Consider the following 23,760-nt stretch of genomic DNA (forward strand, 5'->3'; position numbering starts at 1 on the left):
CCTCCCAGCATTGTTCTAAAATACTTGTTTTTCCCCTCTGGGGGCCTCAGGTCCCAACGTCTCCCTCTCTGCCTATTTTATCCTTTTTTCCCTATCATACTTCTGACTTACATTTTTTCCACCAAATTGCTATCAAAAGATGATGGCACCACTTATAAAATTATATTCCCTTCTCCTCTTGTTCTGAAAAGCTTCCCTGATCATACATTAAGTAATTATGTATAGCCGAGTCTATTTCTAGACTCTCCATTCTGTTACACTGATCTATAGGTCTATTTTTGTGCCAGTAAATCCTTCACTTATTCAAGGAAAGCTCAAATTTCCTTTCCTGAGTCTTTGCTTCTTCTGGTTAAACATCCTCCGTTCCTTCAATTGCTGCAATTGTATTAAGCATTCAAGCCCCTCCCCAGCCCCCAAGGACCAGAAGCTGGTAACTGGGAAAGAAACAACCTAGCCTCTAGGTACTGGAAATTGCCTCACTTGAGTAAAGAAATGCATAGATCAGGGCAACACCCAGGCAAGAAAAGAGAATGGTGAACCTTATATTGAAATAACAGTTTCTGTTCTAGAAAGTACTTTTTTCTTTCTCATCTCCTTTAACAGTGCAGAATAGTGAACAGTGGATCAGAGCCTTGCAGGGTTCAAGTGCAAACTCCACCAATTTTTTGCTGTGTGACCTTTGGAAAGTTTCCTAAACTCTCCAAGTCTTATTTGCCTTGAGTGTAGAATGAAGGCATAGTAATATCTACTTCATTAAATTACTATAAAGATGAAATGCATAATCCATGAACACAATAGTAAGTGATAATATAAGCTATGGTTATTACTGCTAAAATGTTAGTCATATAGATTTATTGTTTTATTTAACTCTTTAAAAAATTGTTAATTGAAGTACAGTTGACATACAATATTATATTAGTTTCAGGTGTACAACATAGTGATTTGACAATGATATATACATTACACAGTAAGTGTGGTTACCATCTGTCACCATACAAAGTTACTACAATATTGTTGACTACATTTCCTATGCTGTACTTTTCATCCTGATGCCTTATTTATTTTATAATTGGAAATTTGTACCGCTTAATCCCCTTCACCTATTTGGCCCATCCTCCCACCCCCTTCCCTGTGGCAATCATCAGCTTATTCTCTGTGTTCATGAGTCTCTTTCTGTTTTGTGTTTGTCTGCTTGTTTGTGTGTTTCATTTAAGATTTTGAGGTAGTTATTAACATACACAACTTAAAGTTGAAAGAACGGGATAGGAAAGGTTCAGGAACTTGCCCAAAGTTACAAGTTAATGGACATGCAAGGGTTCGGGATCTCCCTCTCTAACTCCTAGGCCTATGCTCTTCCTTGTAGATACCATCACTGCACAGCATGATGGAAGAAGCTACTTGTGACTGATTCTTTGGGTTCTGCCTTGGTTACATAGGTGAAGTTGTAAGTTCTTAGGTAAAGGTTAGTAAAAGTTTCAAATGTATAATATGATATATATGTCTTGAGATTTCCTTTTGGTTTCAGTGTGGAAGGGCATTAGATTAATGGGAAGTAGAGATATGATTGACTATTCATATGCAATATTTATTTAATATTCATATTTAATATTCAATATGCAAATTGGCTGATGGGGAAACATATCCCTTCAAATTATTACTCAACATACTGCTCCAAGTGACAGTGACACAGCCCAGAAGCATTTGTCATCCCCACAGGGTGCCAGAGGAAGCAGCACTTCCTCTCCCTCAGCACATGTTACCTGTGCTCTCAAAAGGCACATGGCCGGCCAGGAGGGAGGCCGGTGGAGGATGCCACGTTAGCAGCCTGTGCACACAACTGCCAAGTCAAAAAGAACCGGAAGGTCTAATTTTAGCCCACTCAGCCTTGGCATTGTCCCTTTTAGCCAAGATATTTTTCAAGCACCACAATAAAGTGCTTTGTTCCAGCCTTGCTGGATACTTCACAAAGGCCCAGCAAGGACAGGGTGAGCAAAATTCAGAACTGGAAACACAGCAAAGACAGGAACCTCACTGGAGAGGGTCAGCACTCCTCTAGCAACCTTTGGTGAATATGTCCTTTCCATCCACCTCCCAGAGCTCCAAGAAGGGGCCCATGGTTGCCTCCCTCTTCCTCCAGCTTGTCAACCTTCTATTGGCTGCCTGTCAACAGATGTCTTTTCTCTTTCGTGCTAGGATTTGCAATTTACTCATTCTCTTTTCCCCTGCCTAATAAACCCACTTCTTTCCATATATCGGGATCTTGTTTTCTTTCCTGAGATGTCCAGAAAGTGCCCTAGATTAAGAGCTAGAAACAATTTTACCATTTATAAGATTTGTCCATTACAATGACCTAGTGAATTAGGTGAGGTGGAAACTTTGATAGAATTTTTGGAGATGAGAAAACCGAAGCTCAAAATGGAAGCCAACTGTGGCTAAGGTCACACAGGGAAACACTGGTGGAGTTGGGACTTGAACCCAGCTCTGTGCATTAGGGAAAGTCGTGGTCCACCAACCTGTCAAAGCAGACAGTCCACACAGGCTATTTGGGAGGGCCCTGGAAAACGTTTCCTGAGAATGTCAGTTGGCTTTATAGTCAACAGCTCCAAGTTGAAGACTGTGAATCACCATTTCCTTATTTCCTGGAAAGAAGGTAAGGAAGGTTGATCCACAGACACATCCAGTGATGCTACTGTTTCCAAAGCCTTTGTAGGGGAGGATAAATAATTTTCCCTTAACCTTTCCAGGTTCTTGGCTAAGATTCCCACCCCTGGCCCCCCATAATAAAAGACAAGTCAACAGGAGGAAAACAAACATAAGTCTGATAACATGTATACCTCTTGCATACAAAGGAGATACCCAGGAAAACCAAAATGGACCAAATCATCACCTTAAATATCATCTCCAGCTAAACACAAATAGAATGTGAGGGACAGAAGGCAGTTTGGGGGGTCTGTCAAGCAAAACAGTAAACAAGGGTATGGTTGTTATGCACATTTAATTCAGTTGCCTTCTCCATTGACAGAGTTTCTAGAGATTTAGTCATCTCCCCCTTGAAGCTCCAAAGTGAGACACCCTTACAAATGGAGATTTCTCTTATGAATATAAATGTCTCTTTCAGAAGGGTAACTTCTACTCATCTGTTAGAGATTGCCCTATGTCTTCTGTTTCTTAAAAATACTCAGCCTAAAATAATCCTACACCGAACAGGCATAGATTGGGGTAGCAAATTCTGCTCCCTTTCACCTTCTTACCTCTTTCCTTTGACCTTCAAGTAGATCTCTCTGGACCTCATTAGACAATCTTAATCCAGCCTTAGGCAGCCATAAGTGATGATCTCTGGGATCATCATCTTTTCTATCTTTTGAATTTGAATTTCAGTTATTATAATGAATACTGGAGAGTGCTTTAGCATTTACAAAGCTCTTTTCTATCTTATATCTCATTTAAACCTTGTGATAACACATCAAGATTGATATTATCATCATCAGTCTCGCATGGTAGAGCTGAGCCTCAGAGAGGTTTCCTGACATGATAGATCCTGAGGGTCAGGAACTCTGACCTGGCCACACTTTGTCTCCCCATCAATGCTTCTCTAGGGCTTTGAGATGGGTGAGAAGGTGGCAGATTCAGGGTTCTTCTGAGCCTCTCCTCCATGTTCATCATTTCACCCAGAGCTACCCAAGATAGTCCTCAGAGTGGTCTTTGGTCTGGAAGTGAACCCTGACATATTGCTGCATCGATTGTTGGAAAAGGGAGTGGCATTAATTCAAAGCATCTTGGAAGTTCCCTTTCCAGGATGCCTGAGACTATTTTCTGAACAAAAGACATTTTGTTTGTTGAGATTATTTATATATTTTTTATGATTATAAATGTTACATGTGCTCATTATAAAAAGTTCAGAAAGATATTAAGAAATGAAATATTACCATTATACCACCAGCAGTCATAACCACTGTTAAGATTTTGATGTAAATTATGTACTGCCCAAAGTTTCTGTGCACACAAGCTTGAGCTTGCATAAAGCAAAGCTTGCATAAAGCAAAGGCAAGGTGATACACATACTGTCTTATGACTTGCTTTTCTAACTTAACAGTCTATTGCAATGTCTTCTCTCCTCTTTTCTTTCTTTTTTTGGACCTCAAGTGCACATTTATGGTAATCATACTCCTGTGTTCATGGCACACTGTCATCATTGTATATATAAAGCCCTTTTTGGATTTTATTATAAATATTTTTTTTTATTTTCTGTACTCCCACTTTCCTCTTCCATTCTACTGTGTTTAATACATGTCCTCAGTTAAGTGTTTATCCTTAAAAATACATAGTTGTTTTGTATATTCACATGTTTTAATGTAAATAAATGACATCAAATCAATACCAATGTATGTCATTAGATGAGATCTCTATTACTACTTCTAATGGCTTCATAATTTCCATTGTGCGGTTATAACCAAATCAATTTAACTAGTTTTCTATGACGGACATTTAAGTTGTTTCTTAGAAGGTAGGGTTTCTAAAATTATTTTAAACAATGCTGGAGTAAACATCCTAGTATATACATCCTGGATTTTTGTGATTGTTTCCTTGAGATAATTTTGAAGGACTACTTTGCAAATAATTCTTCACACAATTTTTCAGCTCCTAAAGTAGTTTTATTACTGGTTCCCTAGAGTTCCCTCCCACACCTCCCTCTTTCTTTGTTCCTCCCTCCCTGTCTCTCTCCACGTTGCTGGTGTCTCCCTAATGGCACTTAGCACATTCATCTTTGATCTCCGTTTCATATGTTCTCTCTTATCGCTCAGCTGATAAGCTCTAGCTAGTTGTTGACAGAGATCACATCGTAATTAATTGATTCAACAACATTTCCTGGGCACCTGTTCAGTGTAATCTGAAGCTAACCTGACAATCACTCTGCCCTTGGGGAAGCCCGGGTCTAGGGAGGTGGCAGACGTGCCTTACGGTGGGCAGACGTGCCTTACAGCGACCATGCCCTGGCAGGTGGCGTGGTGACAGCAGTGTATACAAGAGTCAGGGTGTAAAAGAGGAAGCCAGATAGTGAAGTCACCCCAGATGAGGTGTCTCATCTATGTCTAGAACATGGTTTGGAATTTACTAGAAGACTAAAGGGGAGCTAATAGGAACTGCCCTCAAAGCCAAAGGAATAGCTAGTACACAACCAGAGGTTCAAGTTGATGCAGCAAGTTGGATCACGGGCAGGGGTGAAACTGAAGAGCTCCTGGGTGTGGGGCAGCAGTGGCCCAGGTGAGTGGTCTGGAAAGCCTGCTGCGGATTGGATTCAGGGTGAGGCTAATGGGAGTCCACTAAAGGGGTTAAGCAGGACAGTGGCATAATTGGATTTGGTGTTTTAGAAAGGTCATTTGGCTATTATGTGGAAGATGGATTTCAGGAGGGCAAGACTGTCGATGGGAAGCAAGTTTGGAAGTTTGGATAATGATAAAAGTGAGAGATGATGGCAGTCTCAACTAAGGTAGTGGCAAGAAAGAAGCTGATGGATTTTGAAAGAAAGTTAGGAAGTAGGATCTACAAACTATTTCACTTGATGATTGGTCGGATACAGGGATGTGATGAGAGGTAGAACTCTGCATAACCCCCAGGCTCTGAATGGACCCTGGGCAGATGGCAGGGTCATTTACTGAGAGAGGAGCGCAGGAAGATATATTGAGTTTGGTATGGTTGTAGGATACAAAGGTGGAAATGTCTAACAGGCAGATGGAGATATTATCTAGTATTCAGGAAAAGCTTACCTTGGAGATGATTTGGAAGCCATCTTTATCTTTGCAATATAGCATAATATTGAATAAAAGATTCTTGAATCACTGAATGAATGAATGAATTTTTAGTGTCATTCTCCCTTCAAATAGAACATTTACTTCTATAAGTTTGAGACTTTCAAACTCTCTGTATTTAAGACCCACCCGCATGAGTTAAACTATTTTTTTAGAATTATTGTAGAAATAACAATATAGGGACACAGTAAGTGCAAACAGCTCTCAGAAAGGAAAGACCACCAGCCTGAGAATCGGAAGACTTGAGTGACTTTGCCACTACCTATAGACACTTGGACATGTCACTCTCCCATCAGGATAGATATCTCAGATACTTCTGAGAGCAAGGACTTGGATGTCTATCCTGACCGCTGATGCTCAAGGCTGCTCCCAGCCCGGGGACTGGTGATGTGCAGGTGACGCAGGCGCCCCTGCTCTGTGATTCTCTCCCGCAGCTCCCTGCTGCTCTGAGATAAGGGCCACGGTCCTTCCCCACTGGGACCTGGCAGCACAACCTAGCACACAATCTGTTGGACAGAAGGCTGTGATTATTAATGAAAGCATTTCCTCTGTTACCTCACAGAACTAAGTGAGGTTCTGACACTGCCGGAGACGGCCTGTTTCCTTTCATAGAAATCAATGCTCAGAACACATAGAATGGTTGGAGAAAGATGTACCAGGAAGTAAAAATAAGATGCAGAAAAGTGGGTGGCTGCTTGAAACACTCCCAGATGAAAGGTTACCAGCTATTAATCAGCTTACACTTCTGTTCAGTGGGTGAGTGGGGAATTAGATGGAAACTTCACTCAACAGTTGATGCTTAGTCAAGGCTGTGGGGTCCTCAGATGACTTCCCTCTGTCAGGTTGGATATGAAGCACTTTTACTTGGAGGAGAAGAAGCAGGAAGCAGGACCACAGTAAAATTTCCCAAGTGCCAAGTATGTGTACTTCTGTTTACACATACCAGGTCTGGTACGAGATGTCAGGGTTAAGGTGACGCCTAGATATCGAGGCCTGAATCATGAAATGTCTCTCTCCCCATCTTCTGGAGCCATCCAGTCTGCTGGGTCCCATGATAAAGATAATAATAGCTACTGTTTGTTGAACATCTGCTATGTGGCAGGCACTGTGGGAAATAATTCAAAGTGTTATCTCATTAATTCCCATAACAACCTTGTGAGCAAATTTCATCATTTCCATTTGACAAATGAGTAAACTGAGGCTCCAGTGGGCTGAGTAGCTTATCATAGAACACCATAGATGTTCTCTATGCAGCAGGAACATCATTTGATCCAGGTCTGCCCCCAGGATACTTATTTTTGTCCCGCCAAACTACGTCCAGTGAAAAATAAAAGAGACATTGTATCCCAATAGAAAAGGAAAAGAACTTGTAAGAGGGGGTGAAAGGGAAACTGAGTCTGAGTAGAAATTTTTCCAAAGTTATAGCCCAACACCGGGGCGCCAAGTGTGGCTTCGGGTTTAGCCACACTTCCCAGATGTTTAAGAGATGCTCTTTGTGCCTGGGCAAGGAGGAAGAAGGTAATTGAGTCGGACCCCCAAAGCCAGTTAGGCCACTTGATACCTTGTAGATCAGAGTCCCTGAGCACCTGGCCACCTTGTTACCAGGTGGGTTTTAGTTTGGAACCACCTAGTCAGATCCAAGGGCTAATGTTCACAAGCGGCTCCCATCCGGGTCAGGGCTGTCCCCAGCTAAGGCCCTAGGAAACTTCAGACTCCACCCCTGAGCGGTAGAGAGACTGCTCAGGTGGCAACTTGGCTGGAAACAACTGGGACAGGCCTAGAGAGGGAGGCCACTTTTCACAGCCTGGTGACAGGGACATAGATTGGCTCTTCCTAGTCCTGCAGGGCCTAGGACCTTCAACACAAATCAGCACCCAAGGGTCACAGACCTGGGCATTATAGCAGCCTCCAAGTCTTCTTACCCAGGCTTAGTAGCCAAGGTGCTGCTAGGCACTGTCACAGACTTGCTGTATTCCCCTAACCTTCCTGGGACTCTTCTAGAAAACATAGGGGTCAGATCAGATGATTGATCCCTGGGACCCACTTCTGCTTTCACCTCCATGTATTTATTATCCTTTCTGGGTTGGAACTCTTGTCATTTGCCCTGATGGTGCCATTGCCACTGCCATCAAAATGTTTTTCCTCATTTATTACAGATCGAATGAGTACTCATGCCTTATCTTGAGTCCCCAGGGATTCAGTCCCTCCTAACCTTACCTGTTTTATGCTTGCAGGCCAGACCTGAGCTGTAATCCCATGAGGTTCAGGGCTTGAGGTAAAGTCATCAAAGAATGCCAAAAGAAAGCATTTTTCCCCTTTTCTGAAGCTGCGGGGGTCCCCAGAGATAGCAAGAAAGGCCAGCCTGGGATCCACACTCTGCCTTTGGGGAGATGCTGCTAGAGGCTTGAGAATACTCTGTTGAGGAGGCTACAGAGGAGAGAGGCAGAAAGAGCCATTGTGTCAGATAATTGTCCTTATTAGAAAAGAAAACCCCACACAATGTGCTGGGCAACTTTGAGGCATGGTTTTCAGCGTTGCTTTAACCATCTCTGGAAACTAGCAACCTCCTGTCATTTGTTTATAGCATCCCAGGGAGGTGGTGATGGAGATTGTTTCAGCAACCCAGCTGGGAGATAAACGTGCATCCTGGCTTGCAAGCTTTGGGTGTTTGGCCTGAGGACGGCGTGCTGCTGGGGTTGGAGGGTGGGATCCCCCAGCCGGGTCAGGAGACCAGTGTTCTCATCCCCACTCGGCCATTGGGTGCCCACGTGATCTTCGAGATTCTCAAGCTCTCTAACCTAAAATCAAGGGGATTAAAAGCAGAAGAACGCAGGGACAAATCTTTTCAACTTTGGTCTTCCCTAGTTGTGTGATTTTTAAATTCTTAATGTTAGTCCCAGTGCAGGATCTTGAAACAACATCAGGGGTGTCAGAAGGAGAGCGCGAGCCATTAGCGAGAACTTAGGTTATGTCTGTGCTGCTCTGTGTGTCTTCTCCTCAGACCATCTACTTTGATTTTTGTTCATGATTTTCATCACTGCTCCCCCAGTTGACATGCGTTGCTTGTTAAAAGTACAGATTTCCTTCTAAAGGAGGGTCTTAGGAAGCTGCATTTAAAAAAAAATTTTTTTAATGTTTATTTATTTTTGAGGGAGAGAGAGAGAGAGAGAGAGAGAGAGCATAAGTAGAGGAGGGATAGAGAGAGAGGGAGACACAGAATCTGAAGCAGGCTCCAGGCTCTGAACTGGCAACACAGAGCCCAAAATGGGGCTCAAACTCACAATCTGCAAGATCATGACCTGAACCCAAGTTGGAGGGTTAACTGACTGAATCGCCCAGGCACCCCAGGAAGCTGCATTTTTCACTAGATAAGGATGATTCTTTTACTCAGGCACATTTGGGGAACTCTAGTTTAGAGCTGTCACCTGAAGACCACCCACAGGTGAAGTTGCCTGATCTGGTGGGCATTTGTCTCTCTGTCCCCAGTGCTCCATAGGTCTCTGCTCTGGGCAGTCATGTCATCAGATCCCACATCCCCAGGGGCATGAAGGTCTCCTGCATCCAGTTCTGAGCTTTTCAAGATTGGAACCACATCTTCTCTGTATATCCCACCATGCCTAGCACAGAACCTTTCTTGTAGACGACACCTATACCTGTCTGCCGAGCTGAGCTGCCCAGAGCTAACCAGGCCAGGGTCATTGTTGATGCAAACTATGCTATCAAGAAGAAGAAGGGAGAGTGGTAGGAACTTGTCAAGTGTCAAAGAGAAGACAGCAATGGAACCAAGCCTTGCAGGAGGAGTCAAGTTTAGACAGGTGGTAAGGGAAACAAAGAGCCATCCGGGCAGGAATCTAAGCATGAAAAGGCCCGTCTCTTCTAGTTATTCCAGTGTACAAGTGAGGAGCCCAGGGCTTAGAGAAAGCACCTGATGTATTCAAAGTTGGCCCAGGTAATCTTACACTACAACGAGCTCTGCTCCCATTTAAGACTCTTTCCACACATGGCTATATTCCATCAGCCTCCAACTGAGCCTCTAAAGCTCTTTCTCTGCTCTGAGCCCTGCTTCCAGGCCTCGTTCCCCACTGGTATGCTTACCCTGTGTGTATCTGCATATGTGGCTGGGCCTCTCTCTCTCAGCCCCCAGTCTTTGCGTGAATCTTGCCAGGATTCAGCCAGGCTGATGGCCAGATTACCTGTGAAAAGCCAGGCCTGCTGTTCTGTGTGCCTCATTGCACACAGATGACCCTGTTGTGTTCTAGGAGGTTGGACTTAGATATCAGAGTGGGTAAAGGACCAGCTCAGGGCAACACACAACACACACACACACACACACACACACACACACACACACACACGCGCACTACTTCAATCTTCTCTCGGACCCAAAGGGTTTGTGGAGGAAAAATGCCCATGGGTGCTCCTTACCTCCCCTGGTGGTCTTTTCCTCCTTTAGGGAGTCTCTCAGATCTGTTCTAAGGGCACTCGTTCATGTTCTGCCTCTTCTGCTCTGGAGACATGGCTGGAAGTGGAAGAGAGGTGGGCAGAACTAAAGGCAGGAAAACCAGTTAGAAGGTGGCTGCAGAATCCAGGCAAGAGAATATGACAGCCTGTATCAGGAAACCAGTGGGGTTCTGGAGAACGACATGTATTCTGAGCAAAGCTTTATTAGCTGGTTGAGCTAAGGCGAAGTACTCATTCTCCCTGAGCCTCAAAGTCCTCATCAGTAAAAGGCAGATGATAATAATCTCTTTCTTACTGGGTTGTTGCGTGGGTAAATGTTGCCACATGAAGACTTTTGTAAACTGTAGAGTATGAAAACATGGTCTTTTCCGGGTATCATTTGCAATTTGGTGCTGGGCTTTCATCACCCACAGGCCCATTCCTGGTGCCCATCACTGGTCCTGTTCTATGCCTGTCTTAATAGCCTGGAATGCCAACTTTAAAATAATGCACTCAAGTGCCTGTGCCCTCCCTTCTTAGGCAACAAATGTTCAAGTACCAACAGGCTCCCAGGTAAAGAATCCACAAAACCAACCTGTGTGGACTCTTTCAAGACAAGCCAACTTCAAATCCGTGACTCATATTTTCATGTTTACAGAACTTATGCTACAGATCCGTGAATGATGGGGTTGGAAGGGCCTTAAAGGTCATGTGTTCCAACTCATTTGTTTTTCAAATGGGGAAACTGAGCAACAGAGGAAGAAAGGATTTGCCTCAAGATCACAGAATGAACTAGAAACAGAGCTGGGATAACCTGCAGCCCCCCCACACATGGAATATTTTATTTTATGTTATTTATGTCATGAAATCTTTTTATTGGGAATATGATAAGCTTTACTGTCATTTTTACCCTTTCTGTTGTCCTGCTGCCATAATGAAAGACACTACTGGCCCATATCACTGCAGCCCCAGGACGAGGGTAGTATAGGTGGGGAGTGTTAACCCAATGCTTTCCTTCACGTATCAGATATTACTAAGCACCACATTTATGCCAAATACTGAGAATATTGAGACAAAAGACATGAGCTCTGGCTTGAAGATGTTCAAAATTTAGTGACGAAGACAACAAAAAAATGGTCTCTGACGGGGGTGGGGGGCAGGCCATTTTCCAAACAGTTAAATGAAACATTCTTCCCATCTGTTGCCTGCATGTTATATTTATACTTATGATTGCATTGACTCTTTTCATATATACATTACTAGGAGACTGACTTTCCCAGAAAGAAACATACCAAATACCACAACTTGATGAAGGCCAGTGCCAAGGTCCTTGACTGTGGACTCCACTGTGCCCCTCATTCATTCATCCCCTTAAAAATTATTTGTTGAGCACCTAGTACGAAGTAGCAGGGATGCAAAGATAAATAAAAGACAGTCCTCTTTCCCAAGAAACTAACAATCCAGTAGATTGGATAATGAGTAATGAATAATGACTATGAAAGCTTTTACAAGAGAGTGGAGATGCCTTTGAGAAAGGATGCCTAAGCGAGCCTTGGAAAGTCAGCAAAGGTTTCACAGAAGAGGTAGCATGTGAGCGGAGGCTACTTAAAGAAAGAGAAGAAGTCTGCTGAGCAAGTGAAAAGACAGATGGGCAGAAAATGAGGATGTGAGTAGGCAGGACAGGTGCCAGGCGAGGGAGATAGGGCTGCATCCTGTAGACAATGGGAAGTATTGACGGTTTTAGGGAGAGGCTCAGAGAGCAAGGTTTGTATTTTAGAAATTCATTCAAGCAGCCATACAGAAGGTGGGCTGGGGTCAGAGATCTCGGTGAGGATCATGAACCCAAACAAGGCGTGATGAAGGCAGTGGCAATGCTGCTTTGAGCCAGGCCAGAATTTGATTTTCTCTGTAACCCATCTACTGCCAGGCACACCTAAGTGATAATGCTGAGCATGACCCATAACCAAGAAGCATGAAGTGATGCATTTGAGTCTCCAAAATGGTGATTCATGGTCCTGACAGTGTTCCCTGTGTGAGACCACCCTCTCCCCAGTCAGTCAGCAGGAACATAAATGATCCATGGAGAATCCACGCTTCCTTGCTTAAGAGAGAAGCTGACACGCTGTTGACCTTCTAAAGGCATTTTTGAAGGCAGTTTTTAATAACCCTTAATCCATTTTCTCATCATTAATACAGACCCACTCTGGCTTGTGGTTTTGGTAAACTCTAACAGTCTTTTCCCAACTAGGGCCTGGCAAAGTGACTGATCCCTCTCTCATCCCTTCTTTCAGCGCCAAGAGGCACTGATTCAGCCTTGCGAGCTTTCCTGCTTTTGCCCCTCCTGTTCCTTCTGAAATGCCTTCCATCCACCTGTCTGTCTGTGATTGTGCATTCGAGTCTTACTAATCCATGTTCAAAATCTGGCTCTGCTACGCATTACTTGTATGATCTTGTACAAGAGAGCTGCCCTAATCCTTATTGCAGAGCTGTCATAGGGCCAAAGATCGAGGGTAAAATGCTCAACACAGTGCCTATCCCACAGCCAACCCTCCGTATTCAGCAGCTGTTATTGTTAGGTGAGATTCTAGTGCAGAAATGAAAATTTGTAATTCTCTACTGCAAACAACAAAGTGAAGTCCTGAAAGTTTGGTAATACATCTTTCGATTAGCAGGGTAACCATGGATTAGAGTGTTCTTACCCAGCTTAATTACACTTGACACCTGAGTACCCAACTTGATTTCCACATCCAGCTGTGGAATCCCACAGTAACCTATTATTAAGAGACAGTTGCTAATAAGAGACATGGAGCTTGAAATTAAGAGCCAAAATCAGTCGAGACGCTCCACAATAAAAGAGCAAAGTGGCTGCTCCTCGGTCCTTTGCTCAAACAGAAGAATTTGGAAGAAAAATGGCCATTTTCATGATATCTTCTCACTGTGTCCAGCTGGGATGATGCTGAGGAGGAAGCTTTCCCTGGAAGTAGCAAGAGTGGTTTGGTTTCACTACAGTGAAAGGATTTTCAATGTTAGGGCAGGTCACTGACAATGGGTATGGAATCTGTTGTAGAAGGAGGCAAAAAAAGCCCCAACAAAGCATGTGTTGAGATTACCCTTTCTGGGTGATTGCAAGTATAGACCTGCCTGGAGCCTGAGAGAGAATTTGTCTCAAGAACATTGAAGGCCTAGATCCACTGGGGTAAAATTTTCAAAGCCTAATTCAGTTCCCGCATCAGGGTTTTGAAGATCTTGTGGCACTTTCCTTATTCTGGTGGTCCTTCAGATTTTCAGTTTAATTTTGCTTTTTAAATCAATCTGTGGTTAAGCTTGGTTTTCATTCTTTTTTTGTTATAAAACAACAACATTCAAGGGAAATTTTAAAAAATCACCTTCAATTTTCTGGCACTAATACAAAAAATAGTTTAATTTTGGAGTATTGTTTATCTTTGTTTACCTACTTATTTCTTAATTAGCCATCACAGTAAATCTGAAAGAGTTTAGTTATTATATAACATATATAATATAATACAATACAATATAATATAATATATATTTAGTTATTATATAATATATATTTGGTTATTATATAATATATACTTTAGTTGTATTCTATATGTGTAACATATATATTATATACATAATTTTATTTAGGAAGAAATTTAAGATAAAACAGTTCATTAATATTGCCCTAAGTAACATACATGGCAAACGGTCAATAACCTGGCACATAACTGATATAGGTAACATTATTTTATGTATTTTATGCACTGTTATTTGCTGATCAGATTTCCCAAGTCTGTTTGTGATCACTTGGCTATAAAGCCTTCTCGTTGCGTGTGTCAACAATCCCATTTAATATCCTTACAAACTACATGTAGCATTAGGCACCTAGGCAGCAAGTGCTAATGGATTTTAATTCAGAAAAAGAGGGCATAAAGAGTTCCCATGTACTTTACATGAATAGCAAAAACAAGGATGGCTGTTTCTCCTTGTAGGATCTATGCCATGTAAAAGGGGACACGTGACGGGGAAGGCTGAGCTCTGCTGCCTCTTGAGCTGTGAGAAGAGTCTTGTTCTGTCCTCTCCCTACTGGAATGCCAAATAGAAGGAGGCAGACTTGGGGGGACTTTGACCTGACACACGGGAGGGAGTTCCCACCAAGGGCTGCTCAGGACTCTGACGTGGCTCCTAATCAAGCTTGAAATGACCACAGCTAATTGCATTAATTTGCTTTCCTTCAGGCAGAATGGGGAAACAGAATAGCAAACTGGCCCCTGAAGTGATGGAGGACCTGGTGAAGAGCACAGAGTTTAACGAGCATGAGCTCAAGCAGTGGTACAAAGGATTCCTCAAGGACTGTCCAAGTGGGAGGCTGAACCTCGAGGAATTTCAGCAACTCTACGTGAAGGTAAATGGTTTCTACCTCTTGTTTTCTTAAGGCCACAAAATGCAGTCTTCATGAAATGTAGCTTCCTATGGAATTACAACTCCAAGTAGCCTATCTGTTTCAACCTGGTGGTTTTCCAACCAAAAGGAAAAAATGGACATTTTTAAAAATGCAAAGGGGTGTGTTTTTTCCAGACGTAAGTCAAGCAGTTTCTGAATAAGAAGAGTAATTGTTGGGGCGCCTGGGTGGCGCAGTCGGTTAAGCGTCCGACTTCAGCCAGGTCACGATCTCATGGTCCATGAGTTCGAGCCCCGCGTCAGGCTCTGGGCTGATGGCTCAGAGCCTGGAGCCTGTTTCTGATTCTGTGTCTCCCTCTCTCTCTGCCCCTCCCCCGTTCATGCTATGTCTCTCTCTGTCCCAAAAATAAATAAAAAACGTTGAAAAAAAAATTTAAAAAAAAAAAAAAAAAAAAAAAAAGAAGAGTAATTGTTCAGCCAAAACACTGACTAGAGTTCAGAAGATGACAGTGTTGGGTGAAGGAACAGTAGAAATCTCAGATAATACAGTGTTTGCTGATGATTGTTGACAAGCTGTTAATTATACTATTGTTTGGCTTGTTAAAGGTATCTGCACCTCTCTCCATTAAAGAGAAAGTACCTGGGCCCTTTTTCACTACAAGGTGTCTTCCTATATGCAGATAAGAAAAAAACCTAGATTCCCACATCAGCACATTTGGAAAGGGGTAGGGAGGTCCGGTATACATTTGGGCATCAAGGTCTACAAAATGAACTCTTAACTCAGCATTTTGTACCGTTTACAAGTGAATCTTACCCTGGACATTAGATAAAACTGTTCCATGGCAGGCATAATTTCTACTGCAATGGTATTATTTTGGTTTGTCTGAGTTTATCAGTTGTATTGTTTCTAGATTTGGCAGGATCTAAGACATTCTATTTTGTATACACTTATCTAACGTTAGGCTTGTGGAAAAAATGCATTGTTTTTCTTTTAACTTTTTCTGACTAAAATACCAAATAGAAAACCTTGCTTTTATCCTTTAAGTGTAGCAATCAGTTTGAGCAGTTGAACCATCCGCATGAATATATGTGTGGAGGATGATTGTATAGGCATTGTTTTTACCTCCTGAAGTTGAATGTTTCACATAGCTTGTGGTCTGGCAATTCCATCCTTGCACAAGCAGGGACACGTATAAGAATGCTCATAGCTGCACTGTTCACAATAGCAAAACTGGGAAACAACACAAATGCCCATCAGAGGGAGAGTGGAAAATAAACTGTGATGTATTCACATAGCAGTCAAAACAGTTGATCTGTAGTGACACCAAAACGTTAAGTGCAAAAAGTGAGTCTTAAAATATTCTAAATTAAACACAAAGAAGGTTACAAAAATATTTTACAAGACTACCAATAAATGCAATAAAATCATATAAAAAGGAAAGCAAGATTGATGAATACGGGATCCAGACTGGTGGCCACATCCAATGGGGAAGAGGCAAGGGACAGGATAGGAGTAGGGCCACAGGGGTAGATACAGATTGTATCTATGTTGTAGCTGCGGTTTCGGGTGGTGAGTTTGCAGATGGGTGCTTATTGCATGATTAAAAGCTCAATAACCCTGTAAGGACCACTGATGAGTGTCAGGGACACAGAATTCTCATTAATACAAAGCTGAGCAGCTGGGGGCCGCAGGTAAATACAAAACTATCTCCTTAAATGTGTGTCGAAAGGTACCCTTAGGGTGGCCTGTGTGTATATCATAAGATCACTGTGCCATTTCTAAGATCGAAGAAATTAGTTTTTATCGTGTAGAGCTCTTTCAGGTAGAGGTGCTGAGAAGTGCATTTATTGTTCAATTGATATAAATTGCTTTTGCAGAGAAGTGGGATCATTTGCATTTTCTTAAGTGATTAGACCACTCTCCATAGTTTTGAAAGTCACATCTTCTAACATTTTATCACCCAGGAGTTAGCCTGAGCCTCACAACTGTCTTCACTCTCAGCCCCAAGGGAAGTACAGACAAATGAGATTTATCAAAGCTACTTTCATATCACTGGAGGTCATGCAAGCTGTCACTGTGTTTAAGAAAGCTCTGTGTGCCACATTCCTCACTATTTGTTTCAAATGAGAGCAGTTTGCCTTTGAAGAAAGAGTTGAAATGCAGGAAATGAGGTATTTCATTTACACACTGAAAGTACTCAGCACTGGAAGAGCACCAGCCTCAAGATGGGGGGCGGGGGGCATATAAACATTAAACACGGCTCAGCTGTGGTACAACTGATGTATATCTACCAACATCATCCACCTCCTCCACCTCTCTCACTCCACCCCAGAATGGACTTTTTTATTCCAAGAAGAGAATATATGACTTTCTGAGTGGAGTTTAGATTCCTGGCAGCCTCTTCACAACCATATTCAAACTCAGCCTATGCTCTTCTGTCAAATAGAAAGCAAGCAAAGTCTTCTTGTCCTTCCAGAGTTGTCCAAGGACATCATACAAAGCAGAACCACAGAGGAAATATGCCGTGTACACAGGGAGAGGAGAAGAAAAAAAAACAAAAAAAAAGACAGCTCTGATATGCTAGAAGGCAGAAGCCCAGAGAAAGATGTGGATTGTGTAATGAGGCTCAAGAGAGGGGCTAACAGAAAAAACTTCCTTTAATGCTGCTGAAAAGTGCAAATATTTGGCAAGTCACGGTCCTTACCCTGGTGAACAGGCACGTTTCTGTAGTTCCTTGTGTCTCAGTGTGGACACTGAGACATCCTAGAATCCGGCTGAGCGAGCAACTCTGCCTGTGGCCGCTGCCCTCCTGTCTGGGTAGTCAGCCTGGTGCGGGTACGGTCACCAGTATGACCCATTTCAGGCTCTAGGAGAGACACCTGGCTGCTGTAGAACCACTCTTTTCAGGGTGTGGGGAGGAGCAAAATAATGGGAAAGGCCCCTCTGCAAGGCCCAGAGCCACAAACTCTCAACTTCAGAAGCCTTTGCATCCAAAATGTAAAGGAACCCCTTCCTTAAGTCCATGTTTCAAAATGTTTAAAACTGAGGTTCAGAAAAATGAGGCCTGGTGTCATAGAAAGAGGGAAGGTAGGACACGTATTAAAGATGGGCTTGCCAACCGTCCCCGCAGCCCACAGCCCTGCCTCATGACTGGATTCCATTGCAGCCCCCATCAGCCCACTCCAGCCCCTCCAACATACAGCTGCAGGAGCGAGCTTCGCAAAACACAGGTCTGGGCACGGGTCTTCCTTGTTAGGCTCATTCTTTAGTCCTGTAGACCATAGTCACCCCATTTCAATCAACATGAGACCCAGTGGTTAGGATAGAGCCTGCCACAGAGCAAACATCAGTAAGCGTTTGTTGAGTGAATTATATTAAATGCTGACTGTGTATCTCCTTCTCAGGGAGCTTGTAGTGAAGACATACAGAAATGACTAATGGATGGTCCTGCCTGTCCTCCAGGATCTCACAGGTTAATTGAGAGGACACAGTTAAGCCCAATACAAGGCAGAATGACATAAATGCTTGTTGGTGGGGCAAAAGGAGAGGTTAATTTCAAAATGAAATACTAAAATAAGAAGCTAATTTATGCAATGATTAAAAGCAAACTTTTAGCCTTTTGGAAGATAAAACGTCTGAGTAGATAGTTTTTTGGTTTTTTTTTTTTTTTTTTTTACCTTTTTCAACCTTGGTACCATGTTTATTTTACAAAAATATATTGATGGGGGCGCCTGGGTGGCTCAGTTGAGCGTCTGGCTTTGGCTCGGGTCATGATCTTGCGGTTCGTGGGTTTGAGCCCCGCGTCGGGCTCTGGGCTGACAGCTCGGAGCCTGGAGCCTGCTTCGGATTCTGTCTCCCCTCTGTCTGCCTCTCTGCTGCTTGCACTCTGTCTCTTGCATTGTCTCAAAAATAAACGTTTAAAAAAACTTAAAAAAAAAATATTGATGGAATCCCATTCAATAAGAAATTTTCTGGGCCTGAAGCTTTGGAAATGTAAGTCTACTCACCAAAACTCTATTGACACAACTACTCAGAGACATGTATTAAAACAAATAAAAAGAAATGATGTCACAGACTCTGGAGCACTTAAATGTTTTATGATAAAGATCTTTTGATAGACCAAGGAAGATTTTTCTAGTTAATGATGTATCAAAACCATATTCTATAATTCTTTATAGAGTTTTAGAACTTAACTCGCAAATTGTGTTCTTATGCCTAAAAACCAGTATCAGAAGAAAAAGGCATGCTTTCTGGAAGTTATATGCAAACATATAAATGTAAGATTTTACGTATAAAATCTTTGTTTTATAGAATATGAAATAAAACATTTGCATTTCATTCTGCCCTGTTTACTGTGCGACTTTGGACAAGTGACTTGGCAAATGAAAAAACTGATCTACATCCATGACCAATTCAAACTTGAATGTGTATTGGGGCACATGGGTGGCTCAGTCGATTAAGCATCCGACTTTGGCTCAGGTCATAATCTCACAGTTTGTGAGTTCGAACCCCACATTGGGCTCTGTGCTGACAACTCAGAGCCTGGGGCCTGCTTCAGACTCTGTGTCTCCCTCTCTCTCTGCCCCTCCCCCCCCCCTCAAAAATAAACAAACATTAAAAAAATTACAAAAAAACTTGAATGTGTATCAAAATCACTTGGGCTATTTAATCAGCAGATTGATGAACACCTTCCTCAGTGTTGCTGTTTTACTGGGCCTAGGACAGAGCCCCAATAAATGGATTTCTAGTAAGACCTCACAGACAGTTCTAATGGAGAAAATCCATGATGGACTTGCTGAGAAGTGCTGGCCTAGAGTTTAACCTGGGAGTATCCTTGGGTTGGCTTCTGGAATTCTGTACATGCTGAGATGGTATGTAAAAGTCTGTATACTCTTTTGGGATAGCTTTCATCAGATTTATAAAGTGTTCGGTAGTCTGAAGAAAGGTGAAGAATCACCAAAGATGCTTCTAACCACTGTCAGGCTGACATTCTAATTCCCACCAGAGCAGAGTTAGTGTGTCTTACACACTAACAAAGGGAGAAACATCTCCTTTTGAACTATACTTTCAAATGAACTTACCTGGCAGAAAATAAGAATGCAAGTTTCTTATCTGCACCTCGTTAAATTGGTTTCCAGTTTGCAGGCGAAGTTTTCCTGATTTGGGGACCTTAATTAATTTGTGTTTTATTCAGAGCCCCATGGAAATGAAAATGGGAAGGCCCCAATAAGATAAAATGTGATCCCTCCCTGTTATTCTCTCCTAAGCACACCTATGTGCCGGATACCGTGTAGGCGTGAATCCACCGAGAATGTCAGGGTTCCTTCCCTTGGGCCTCTGTGGTCTGGACTGCCCTCAAGAACCTGATAGGTGAGTGTAGGCTTCATATATAAATATATCTATGATTGTGAGGAGGCCCATGAAAGACAAGGAAGGGTCTCTGGGCCCAGGGAGGGCTGGCAGGGAAGGTGATATTGAAGCTAATCCTCGAAAGAAAGGTGGTTTGGACATAAGAATCTGTAGGTCTGTCTGGAAACTCAAGAATCCCACTGACCAGAATTCAAAAAGCTGGAATAAAAAATGATTATTGTGTTTGAGAGCCCCTTCCTATGATGTTGGCAGGAGGCCCACAGACTGAGTATATTAGGCTGAAACAAAAGTATAACAAAACAGAACAAACAGCTCGAAAGCTTCTCCCAGGAGAGCCTTCCTTGATCTCTCCATTCTCAAAGCAGAAGAGTCTCTTCCTCTGCTTTCCTGTGACTTTGGTCCCCCCACCTCCTTTCACAAGGATATTATGTCTTTAAAGCACAACTATGCAAGCTTTTCTCACCTCACTAGCAAGAGCCCTTCTCCATCCCCCAGAGCCTACAGTGCTATTGGTGTTTTGCCTGATTACACATAAATGTGGTGTCGTTTAACCAGAAGCCTGGATGTGTACCTGCCTCAGCCATACACTAGCCGTGTGAACTTGGGAAAGTCTTATGCTTAAAGGTTTGTTAAATAAATCAACAAAACACTACTCTCTGTTTCCTAATCTGTCAAATGGGGAGACTATTCTGAGTGCTATTAACTTAATGTGAGAGACAACCAAAGTGCTTTGTAAACAGCAAATCATCTTGTCCTGGAGAGGCTCAGCAGTGGCTTGAGCTCAGGCACATGGGCGTGGGAGGGCTTCCAGATGCCAGATTGCCCAATCTCTTGGGCTGTGACATCAAGAGCTGGCTCCCCCATATATTTTATCAAAAGAAAATGTGACAGAGCTGGCTATTATGGCTTCTCAACATCTGATTCCAATCAATTTTGAAAATAAAACTCTTGGCTCAAAACAGATTTTTGGATGATCAGTTTTCAGGGATTCAGACTGCTTGTTCCTAAGAGGTAATTAGGAGTAGGTAGGCCTTATTAAAAATTTGTCGGGCAGAACTATATACAGAAACATTTTAATTCCTTCGGGAAATAGACATTACATAAGACACAAAATGTCATCCAGATTGGGCTGGTGAGGACGTTGCAATTTTTAGTGAGAACCTGGGAATTCATTTCCATTTGGAATGTTTGCCAACATGATTGAGGCTGCACTTCAGCTTGAATTAATGTGGAAAACAAGAGTTAGGGACTGAAATCTTGAGGAAGAAATGACAATAAAGTTGTAGTTCTGGGAAAGCAAGGTCCCATGTGAGGCTCTAAAGCATTTTATTATGGTGAGATTGTCTCAGGGAATAGTTGGCTACCAGTGCGTCTTGCATTGGAGAGAGCATTTATCCTAGAGGGGTAGAAGTGATAACCTTCTCCTGTCTCACAGGGTGTGAAATTATTTTGGATGGCTTCCAAAATAAAAACCTTGGGATTTTGCTTTCCAATGATAGGGCAGGTGTCAGTTAGAAAGATATCAATGGCCATTGCAGCCATGATATCCAAAGGAATGCTCTTAGATGATACCTCAACTTCTCTGCCCTCAGGATACGTTTACACAGGAGGAAATTGAAGCCCTTGGGAGTGGGGGGGGGGGGGGGAGGAGTCCAAGATGGAGCTGTTTCTTTATCGCTCCAGTTAACGCCCCAGATGCTGTGCCTCAACTCCAGCCTGATTATGGAGGTTTCAAGCCAGAAGGACCTATTCTCCCTCTAGCAATTCTCTGCAGCTAATTGTTAAAGAACAATGCATTTCTCATTGGAAATAGAGCCAAAGAGGCAGAAGTAGCCCATTTCTATTACAGAATTGGATTTGAAGATACAAAATCATGTCCGGACCTCTCACTGTAAAACTGCTTTACAGTGGATTTGTCTGACCCTTTGAAAGGGTGACAGGGGTTTGATCTGATACCATTGACCCATCTTGGTGGGAATCATTTCCTCCCTACCTTCCTGTGGCCCACTGAATGCCTGCTAGAAGAATGCTCACTGTCGTTGATTATTTGCTCTCATGTCTCCACTTGGAATGGGTCTTGGACCATTGGCATTTCTCTCTAAAGGTAGTTACAGAGCTTGGATCCCCATCCTTGTGACCACCTAATATTGCTATGAATCGTGTCCTGTCTTGAGCTCTAAGTCACTTTTCCCATCTCAGATGAAATGCAGTCCTAAATGGGGGAGAAATGGAGGAGGTCAGCAGCAAAATAGGGCTAAATCTACCTACAAAATATCCAAGGGCCTCATTAGCTCTAATGTAAGAGAATCCGTCTGCAGATAGTAATCCGGAGAAGCTATTAGCAGTCTCCCACCTTCAGCAAACACTATCAAGTGGTATCTATAACAAATTTGTAGCCGAGAGCCATGGGGTTGCATAATGTGAGTCAGATTGCCTCACTCACTTAAAGGCCTAGCAGAACAGTCTATATAGATAGCAGAAAGATAACAGAGAAAGTTCTATTTGTCCCAAGACCAGTGCAGATAATCCAGCCTAGCAAATTTCTGTATAAGTATCTTCAGTGAAGATTTCAAGATACCTTGAAATATAGGTAGGATCTGTAGCTCTTAAGGATTTCCTTAAGAGGAGGGACAATCTAAGCAAGGCACAAAGGCAGGGAGACCCGGGGATGGTATGGGACATACTCAGCAAGTTGCTGTGTTGGCTGAAATGTCAAGTGACCAAACAGGTATCACAGGAAAAGTGAGGTTGGAGATGTGAGTGGGGCCCAATACAGAGGTCAATAAGAGCCAGAAAAGCCCTGAAGTCCTGAATATTGTGGACAAAGCAAACAGATGGTTTCCTGCCAAGATGTGTTAGATGACCATGGACGTTCGGGTGACCTGGTGTTGTATGCTTCTTAAAACAACATAACGACAGTGTCAGGCCCGAGCAGTTCATTTTCATTTCCCTTGTAAGTGTTCTTGGTGACTCAGTGAGTAAGGCTGCAGGAGCTCACAGTGTGCCCTCAAGCGAACAACTTAGAAAAGGTTGGCTGAGTTATTCAGTGGGTATTTATTGTCTGTACCTTGTCTGTGCTGCACAAGACTAAACACAGAGACAACCAGCAAGTCCCATGCTGTCTGGGGAGATAAAGCCTCCCAAACAGCCAAATGCGGAGAGCTAAGTAGGATATGAGTCAGTGAGAGCTTTGGGAGCTCAGGGGAGGAGGAGGGAGTCACAGCATCAGGGAGGGTCCGGCAAGGCTTCCTGGGTGGAGGAGAAGAAGGGTGATGTGCAAGCTGGGTGCTGAGATCCCCCGAAGAACTTAGACAGGTGAAAACACTCTCTCAGGTCTCAAGACCCTGATCTTGGAATGACCGGGACACTGCTCAGGGACATTTTGAAATTGTACTTCACGTAACCTGTCTGCCCAGGCAGCCTCTCCGTCTCCTCCCTTCAGTGCCAGTCACTGACCCCACCCCCCAGGCTAGTCCAGTTCTCACCCTGGTCCAGTTCCAAGCAGAGCTGCTGGCTGGGGGCCCTCTACTTCGTAGGGGAGCAAGACTTTCCTGGGTCTTTGTTTCTGTCACAGAGAGGAGCTGGTGGTGACTTGCTGAGAAGAAGGTGAATTTGTTAAATCTCCTGGGGTGGAAACAGCGACGCTGGGTGCTCCGTGAAGGCCAGGAGGCCTGGTCTGTGCAATCAGCTACATCTATGAAGTCAGGCCCCTCTGCCCCCTCCTTGTAGATGAAATTCCTT

General features: G+C 43.1%; 1 protein-coding gene across 1 annotated transcript in view; it reads left to right on the forward strand.

Annotated features, from left to right (window-relative positions):
• The window catches only part of VSNL1 (visinin like 1), a 97,462-nt gene that overhangs the window by 23,916 nt on the left and 49,786 nt on the right, over positions 1-23,760 (forward strand). Inside the window, exon 2 of the mRNA XM_060649093.3 lies at positions 14,486-14,652. Within this exon, the coding sequence (XP_060505076.1) occupies positions 14,491-14,652 (162 nt within the window). The 5' untranslated portion in view covers positions 14,486-14,490. The remainder of the gene's footprint in view (positions 1-14,485; positions 14,653-23,760) is intronic.

The sequence above is a fragment of the Panthera onca genome, chromosome A3 (genome assembly GCF_046562875.1).
Source record: "Panthera onca isolate mPanOnc1 chromosome A3, mPanOnc1 haplotype 2, whole genome shotgun sequence".
Taxonomy (NCBI): Eukaryota; Metazoa; Chordata; class Mammalia; order Carnivora; family Felidae; genus Panthera; species Panthera onca.